This window comes from Benincasa hispida, chromosome 10 (genome assembly GCF_009727055.1).
Source record: "Benincasa hispida cultivar B227 chromosome 10, ASM972705v1, whole genome shotgun sequence".
NCBI lineage: Eukaryota > Viridiplantae > Streptophyta > Magnoliopsida > Cucurbitales > Cucurbitaceae > Benincasa > Benincasa hispida.
In genome coordinates, this window is record NC_052358.1 from 51,113,035 (window position 1) to 51,122,183 (window position 9,149).

Here is a 9,149-nt window from a genome sequence, read left to right on the forward strand (position 1 = left end):
TCTTTTTCTTCCCCTTTGCAGAGTTAGAAGTAGAAGGTGCAGACTTTGTTCCTGAGGTCGAACCTCTATGGAACGTCCTTGAGGATGAAGTAACATTTGCCTCACCCTTCTACCTCTCCTTACTTTTCAGTAAAGATTGGTATGTCTGCAACTCATTGAGGAGAGTTGTAAGGTTATATTTCACTTTGTTAAGAATCACATTACTAACAAAGTGCAGGAAGCTCTCCGGCAAAGAATGCAGGATTATGCTAACCTGGTTGCCCTCATCGATGGTAGACCCATTCAACTCCGCCACATTGAAGTGGACCATCATGTTTAGCAATGTTCACGAACAGAGGTGCCTTCTTGCATTTTGGAGTTGAATATATATTTAAAAGCCTCATGCATAAGCTGTTCAGACGGTTGTCCAAACATCCCCCGCAGGGACTCCATGATCTCACGAGCTGAGACCATAGGCTCATGCTTCTTGGCCAAGATGTCAGAAAGACTTGCTAAGATATAGGCTCGAACCTTCTCATTCGCCCTTGTCCATCGCTCATATGCCTCCCGAACATTTCGAGCGGCATTTAGAGCTGGAATAGGAGGACAAGCCTCCGTGAGAGCGAACATGAGATCCTCGATGATTAGGATTGTCATGATCATATGTTTCCATCTTGAAAAATTGTCACAAGTAAATTTTTCAGTGCTTAACAAAGATAAGGTGGTTGTAGCCATTTGAAAAAGTTGCTGAAAATATGAACAAATCTTGATTAGTTTTTGCTAAACCACTTTTAAACCAATTAGTTTTGCAAAACAGTTTTAAGTACCCTAAGTTATAGACTTCTATTTTGAAATGATGCCCTAGTGAGTCAGGAAAATGCCACCGGTGGGGTGATCAGTTGCCTTTTCACTGGGATGAGACATTCTCAACCATTAGGCAGAACCAACTCTTGGAACTAAACCTAACAGCCACCACTTTTCGGTCCAGAATCGTTAACATTAACTATTCCGTGTAAGTGTAACCCCTCATTTTCGGTGCCAGAGTCCCGCCCTAATGTGCTTACCATAGGGAAAAGATAGATTAGGACAAAAGACTAAGTTACCTTATCCTCTTACAAGAGATCAAATAAAAAAACGTGCAAAACTGCCATCCTTTAGAGGGACACTCCTAGAGTGCCTCGAGGCAATGTGTAGTAACTTTATTCAACCTAACGAGGGAAACCGAGGGATATGCTGTCGTACTTCTCGCTCCCACTTACTATGAACATTATCTCCATCCACCTTGATATTGACCTACCCAAACACCATCCGTTGGGGGGNCATCCACCTTGATATTGACCTACCCAAACACCATCCGTTGGGGGGACACGCCAAAGGTGCCGCGAGGTCGATGATAGATCTCAGGTGTGGACTTTAGGAGAAAAATAAAAGGTTTAAGTGAAGAATCTTATGCCTCAATTACCTCCCACTGAATGTTCTACCTAGGGATTCATTAACCTAGACAATCCGGCTACTGATTTTAGTCTAAGTGGTCTTTTAAAGTCTGCTCGTAAATAACGTTTGTTTATGAAATATAAACAAGTTCAAGTAATCACATTTAAACACTTTAATGGACTGTCCTTAACTTGCATGCATGCATTAAATCTATCTAATTCACCTTTCTAGGTAAGTTCCTAGGTAAGGGTGTTAAGTTTCCGTCAACTTAAATACCCTAGTCTAGACAAAACCCACTTTAGACAAAAGGTTCCTTATAGATAGATTTGCTATACTTTAACCTTTTATTAGCCAATTTAATCCTATTAAACTGATTAAAAGATTAAAGCCTTAGGATTGCTAATCATCTTAGAACCATGATCTTAGGTCTATGTGATCCAAGTTTTAAACATTTTAAAACATGAATTAAACCTAAGTGAGCATGCATGTCTTTCTTATTTCTTTTAGTTCTAATATCTCTTAAAAAGAAACAACTAAAAAAAAATATTGCGCATAACGAGGCATTTATAACAATTATAAAGTAACCTATGTGTCATGCTTCATGCAATGTACGGTCATTACTATATAACTTTTATATAACGCGTAATAACCAAGCAAACATGCTATCATTCACCTTTATACTATAACAATTATATAAAGATGATGCATGTCAATGCTTTTTATGCATGCATAAATATAAATCTTATATTAATGATGCATGAGCATGCTCTTACATAATAAAATCATGCTTTTCTAAATTATAACAATTACAATAAGGAGATGATGCATGATCAATGCATAACCTAAGGTGGGATTTACTATATTTGCATACCATATGACATATAAGACATACATCGCATGTATTAAACAAATAGATTAATGGACCGGAATGATCCTTTAAACCAAAAAGAATCGGAATGAAAACCCTATCTATTATATTTGTTATCGAGCAAACCGGTTCACAGGCGAACCGGGTCTTGAACCGCCAGGAGGTCTCCATCGTGTAGCAATCTTTAACAGGTAGACGATCATTCAGCGCGCACTAGACGATAGGAACTTTAGCAAACGATCGTATAGACGACGACAAGGCGGCAAAGCCTGATCGTCCATGCGATCGTGTATCGCGATGATAGGTAAACGACACCTTGAGTTACTAAGCGATCGTTTAGTCAGTTACTAAGCGATGAAGCTTGCTGACTTAAACGATCGTCTAACGAGCTTTAAACGATACGCGAGCGTTTGATCGTTTAATCAATGCGTGCAACTTGGTAAATGATTTACCTTGCGATGCTAAGCGATCGTTTAGGCAGTTACTAAGCGATGAAGCTTGCTGACCTAAACGATTGTCTAGCTCGCACGCGCATTAAACGATACTCAGCGATCGCGTGTCCGACTGTCTTCCCGATACGACCAACTCTTGATCGCATACCCCATCATTCAACCGATGCGTTCAACCACGATCGCATAGTCCTTCATCTTCACGATGCGATGGACAACAATCGCGTAGAACTTTTTCTGCACGATGCGATCAACCCTAGATCATCTCCTTTCTCGGAGAGTCGCAACCTTTGCCCAGAACTTCGACAAACGACTCAAGACTTCAAACACTTTGAATACAGACTCGATTACGATTATATATGCCTAAAAATGCAGAGGACTTTACATACAACCGCAAATGTAAAAGGAATTTAAATAGACTGAGGCAATTCATCCCCAAAACATCCATTAATCTGGCACATCTACAACCGTATTAAAACTTAAAAAACAGCGTAGAAATGCACCCACCATGAATGTAAACGTTATTTTGTTACAACAAATGAAATCAGAGTATCAGAAACCGGGCTCCAATACCAATTGAAGGATCTCAAAACGAGAGTTCCATGAGCGGGCTTAGATCGCTCCGATTTTACAGTAACCGAAACATAAATGATATACATTCTATACTAACAGTTATGCATATTAAACTCATCAACAGCATGTTCAGAATACGATAAAACGTAGAGAAAAGTGTTCATACCAGAGGAAGACGATTTTCGTTTATGTGAACCCACAGCAGCGAAAAACTCCACTGATCTACCAGCACCCGGCGAGTCTCTCGACTGTTACTACACGATCCGAACGTACACGAATAAGGCTTCGGGGACAACACCACCACCAGGGAAATCCAGGTATCCTCGGCATCAAAAACCCAAAGAGTGGGCTCTGATGAGTAGAGGACGGAGGAGAGGATTTCGTAGACGACAAGCGCGCACAAGAAAAACTCTGCTATCATATAGCGGGGACGCTTATTTTATAGTAGAACTACACGATCGTTTAGGAAAAACTAGACGATCGTTTAGGAAAGTAGTATACGATCGTTTAAACGAATGAAAATCCATCGTATAGGCTCTCGGTGATCGCTCTTTCACGGTTTCTTTTGGGGCGCGAGATATCGAATGCACGAATGAATTAAAAAACAAAATGAAAACCATTTTCATACTTCAACCCGCCAATTACCTTAAACTTCGCCGCTCCACGTTCCCATGTTTAAACGCTTAATTGGTTAATTATTAAATAATTAACCAATTAATTTAATTAATAAATATAATCATATTATATTTATATCCTATAGTTTGATATCATATATCTACTATAGTATTTTTCTTCTACTTGATATAAATCATATGTATATCTAATTTCCTCCAAATAAGGTATCTCATACATTTAGCCAATTATATCATATATAATTAACCAGTTCAATTATACCATATATAATTGAACTTCCTCTTGTCAATTTGAACATTTCAAATTAACCTAAATACTGGTTCTCGACGTTATCCAAGCTACCCAGGTGACCTAATGGACCTGTGGCTTGAAGCTCTAATGATACTGACTAAACTCTTTAGCCACGAGATTGACCATCCGTTAACTGTCAATGATTCCACTAAAGACCAATAGTTGAACTCTTCTTACCACAGATATATTTCTGTGTCCATTGGATATAACCAATCGTGAGTACGATGACCCTTCATAGATGCTCATAAGTACAGTTGGGCTAATTTACCGTTTTACCCCTATAGTTACATCTCACTCCTTAAGTACTACTGATTCCTCGAATAATACAACTTAGTCCAACTATGTGTGAACACTTCTCGGGCCAAGAGAAGGTGTATGGCGCCACATCGTTCAAGCCCTGGAATCAGCTCTTAAGGGAGCCATCTATCTACTTACCCTTGCCTCGGGGAAGGAGTGAATCCCATCTTGTGTAGTTGAGTTCCCAGCTCCCAAATCAGACGATCCCCAAAATGGTAGGTTTGAATCGGTGACTTGGCCACTTACACCCATACAAATTAAAGGACCGTCCTCGATGGCAAGAGTTCACAACTCACTCAGGATTGAGGTCATGTTACCTATGGTCATCCTAGTGAAGTGAGGTCTCTGTCATGAACGGTGTTATATAATGAGACATTAGCACTTTGTGGTCAGGTCTTATACAAACTCTTTGTATAGGACACCCCCGCTCGCATGTCCCCAACACAAATGATCAAGATCAGATCATCTGTGGCAAGTTACAACACTTGTGACCATTCCATAAAGCGGGCCACGTCTGTAGCATTACCAGGATAAGGTTTCCCTCCTATATCCATATACTACAGACCATTTTGGTTATCACTAAAGACATGATCCACTTGTATGTCACCATTTACATACTTGAGTCACATACAGATAACTAGGGATTTTATGTTTATTGGTTTGTGGTAAAACAAATAAAACAAGTAAATGAGCAAAACAACAAGATGTGAAGTAAATATCATATATTAACAATCACAGGTGTTCGTATGTACTGTTTACAAACTACAGGACACGAGACTTTAGGGCATCAACCCCAACAGTTTCAACTACTAGTAAATCTGATTTACCTTGTTCCGCCTTTTCCGCTTTCTTTTCAGCCAAATACTTTGGGCAATTACGCTTCCAGTGCCCTCTTCTCCGCAATGGAAACATTTTCCTTTGAGAGTTTTGTTTTTGTTTAGTTTTTGTTTTTCTTAGCAATGGTTTTCTTATTTCCTTTTCCTTTCTTCTTCATTTGTACGGATCTATCTTTTGAAGATGAAGGAATAGACTTTTTGTTATCAGTGTGTCTTGTTCCAGACGATGACCCCTTAAAAAACTTCTTAGGTTTAGAAATAACATTTACTTCTTTTTCCTTAAGTTTCATCATAGACTGATATGTCTACAACTCATTCAACAACATGGTCAGATTATAAGTAATTTTGTTCATAACAGCATTGGTTTTGAATGGTAAATATCTCTTCGGGAGGGATTCCAATATCATACTTGACTTGTTTCATCTATCATCGCCCCATGAGCCTCAACAACATTAAAATGGACCATCATATCGAGAACATGTTCTCTAACGTTGGTTCCATCTTTCATACAAGTAATGAAGACATATTTAATGGCTTCATGTCGAACAGATGATGACGGTTGCTCGAACATCTCCTAAAGCGACACCATTATCTCACGGGCGGTGGGCATTACCTCGTGTTTCGTATTAAGTACATCAGATATGCGGTGGGCAATTACCTCATGTTTCTTATCAAGAGATTTGTGGTTCAATATCTATAAAAAAAAAAAAAAAAAAAAAAAAAAAAAAAAAAAGAAAAAAGAAGAAGCAAGAAGAACATTTGTTCTTGTGAACAATTCATTCTCCTAAAGTTTTTAATTTTCGATTAATGATGCTTGTTTTCCCAAACTTTTTTATATTACGATTTTTATATTTTCATTCTTTAACGCAAATTTAAAGCAAAACAAATTTTTAAAAACTACTTAGTTTTCAAGGGATGGGAAAATTGTAAAAGGGGTGGACCAAAATAGCTTAGATAAATTGTATAATGAAGATAAGGTTTTTTTGGATTTTTGCATGTATAGCAAAATTTTTTATTATTAATTCCATTGTCTTCTATGTTTCCATTTTTACCCTTAGTTTTTTTTTGTATTCTTTCTTCCTCCTATGGTTTGAAGTTGTGGTGGAAACTGAAAATGAGACGAGGAAGATTTGGGAAATTCAAGTTATATAAAAATCTACGTTTTTAACCTAGTAGATATCTTTCATCAATAAATTGCAGAAGCATCAAACAAAGTAAATAAAAAAATATTAGAATAACCATCATAGTAATTACAATAATAAACAATGATAACAATAAAATAATAAATGTTTTCAAATATAGAAAAATGTTTTCGAAATATAGACTTATAATCTATACAATCTATCGTAATAGACTGTGATATTTTGCTATTATTTGTAACATAATTTCAGTAATTTTATTATTAAAATAATTTCTCTAATAATAATCTGATTTATTAAATTTATTTCCGAAATTTCAATATTTTCTTCAATGTGTCCACATTTCCTAAGAGTTCGATAATTGATATAAAGGATGGATCAATATTTCTACTAATTGAAAAACCACATGTAAACAATAACAATAAATATCCATATATATATATATATATATTCTTAAAAATGTTTAATTACTTTAAATTATTTTTTTAATATTTTGTTTCTATAAATTTTTTTCTAAAATATTATCAACATCACAATTTTATCAATATTTTCACCGACATCTTCGTAAAACTAAAACGCTCGACATCAAATATTTTCAAACTTTTATGAATTCAACCAACCGAAGCAAATAAGTAATAAAATAAAATACTACGAAAGAAATAGGAATTTTTTTTCCCCAGAAAAGGAAAAACCATCAAATAAATTTGGGTAATCAAATCAAGGTATTTCTTCAACAAACATACAATAGTGTACTTAATTTTACAATCTAATTATTTTTTGGGACAATTCTCCAACCAAAAAGTATCTTGAATTGTCAAAAAGGAAACTTCCAATCACAAACCGCTAAATACAAAAAATGTCAACTGAGTTCAACTCAACTAATCAAGATTAATATCCTTAAACCAATAAACCAAAAGATTCACCCTACATCTAGAGGCTAACTAGAAACAAAATCATGAAAATGCAAAACATTCCAACAGCTTAATCAACCTTTTATCATTACTTTCTCTTCTTGTAAAAGGTAAAGAATGAAGATCAACAGACATTGGCAATGTTTTATGGGAACACAACATGAACTTGAGGAAACATTAAATTGGAACACAGCAAATCATAACAATTTGATGTGATCATATTAATGTTTCCTCAAAGTTCATGCTGTGGTTCTCGCTTATAGAAGCTTTAATTTCTCTTCATAGGAAACTTAAAAAATTCTTTTTTTTTGCCTTACCATTTGTTTATCTTTGCCATAAGTCCTGAGTCCCTGGACCTATTTTGGTTCCTTCACTGTGAACTTTGCCATCAAAGGATACGGCTCTTTTTTTAGAACATTTGGATGAAGTGCTGCCTACCTACAGGGTCCAATTTGGATGGTGAATTGGGCTGGACTGGCTTGCATTCCAATGGTAGAGGTTAAACCATTTGGAGATGTACTACTAGTTCCGCTCCTTCGGGTGCAATTTAGAAAGAGAAAGATAGTAAAATTTTTAAGATAAGTTCACTCATTTGATTCTTTTTTGGATGGTTGTGCAACAACACAACTCTTTGGTAGTGTATCTAAATTAAATACTAAATTCTTTGTAATTATAGCCCCTTCATGATTTTTAACCATTGGAAGGCTCTGCTACATTAGTCTTTGGGAGAGGCCATCACAGCCTCTGACCCGTGATTGTCTTCATTTGATCCTTTTTGGAATATAAATGTTTGTTTCCTATAAAAAAAAAAAAAAAGAGACAGCATAACGAAATTTACTTCCAGCCAGAAATATTAGACAATCAGAAAAATGCTACTCTGTTGTCTGTCTCAGGCTTGAGATCAAGCATTTACATTCCCAAATACCATCAAAAGCCTGACATCACGGCTATGTAACCAATTTTTGCGGATTTTCAAAAGCAAATGGAAATAAAGAACGGAACTTAAAAGAGATTCTCTTTCAAAATATAGGCTAGCCGAAGACAATATATCAACCTGAGACGAAACATGAAATGAACAAAAGAGTAAAAAAGAGTATAAAGCACCCTCTAGGGCTACTAATCCTTATTGCTTGTCCCCATGCTAAACGACGAAAGCTAATGTTTTATGTCAGATCTGTACAACTTGTACTTTATAACACGGCAAACTTCCAGAGATCAGTTTCTTATCAACAAACCTCAGCAGGCAAGTTAGGATCAAAAAAGTTGCCAGTAACAACTTCTGCTCTGGCACGCTTCCTAGAAGAGCATCCATTCTCCTCGAATTCAAGCTAGTAAAATCGTTCGCATTCCGACAATCCTCCTGCATTTGGTACCAATCAGTAAAACTTTTATACTCAATATCTATCTAAAGCAGTATTGCCAAGGTAAGTTCCTTCCCTTATATATTGTCTCAGAAATAAGACTAAAATAATAACCCAAAAGAGATTGTACATCGGTAGACTGGTGTCGGTTTTGGGAGAAAACCGGCACCAAAAAACCGACCAGGGAATTTTTTATGGTAAACAACAACCTACAGACCGGGGATTCGATGGGTCAAGTCTGGATCGGTTTTTTAGTGCTTCATGTACACTCTAAAAATTAAAAATACTCCACATCAATGATCAATAGGCACAACCCAAAGAAAAGACCAGGCAAATGTGGCAATAATCTTGAACTTAAGAATGTAGACTATATAAAGA

At 36.3% G+C, this 9,149-nt stretch overlaps 1 protein-coding gene and 1 long non-coding RNA gene across 2 annotated transcripts in view; one reads left to right on the plus strand and one right to left on the minus strand.

Annotated features, from left to right (window-relative positions):
- The window catches only part of LOC120087992, a 13,037-nt gene extending 6,937 nt beyond the window's left edge, over positions 1 to 6,100 (plus strand). The window contains exon 2 of the long non-coding RNA XR_005484779.1: positions 5,910 to 6,100. This is a non-coding gene — a long non-coding RNA (uncharacterized LOC120087992). The remainder of the gene's footprint in view (positions 1 to 5,909) is intronic.
- A 2,590-nt stretch (positions 6,101 to 8,690) lies between these two features.
- LOC120088205 (probable E3 ubiquitin-protein ligase ARI1) overlaps positions 8,691 to 9,149 on the minus strand; it is a 7,008-nt gene continuing 6,549 nt past the window's right edge. The window contains exon 7 of the mRNA XM_039045332.1: positions 8,691 to 8,770. Coding sequence (XP_038901260.1) covers positions 8,739 to 8,770 — 32 coding nt within the window. The 3' untranslated portion in view covers positions 8,691 to 8,738. The remainder of the gene's footprint in view (positions 8,771 to 9,149) is intronic.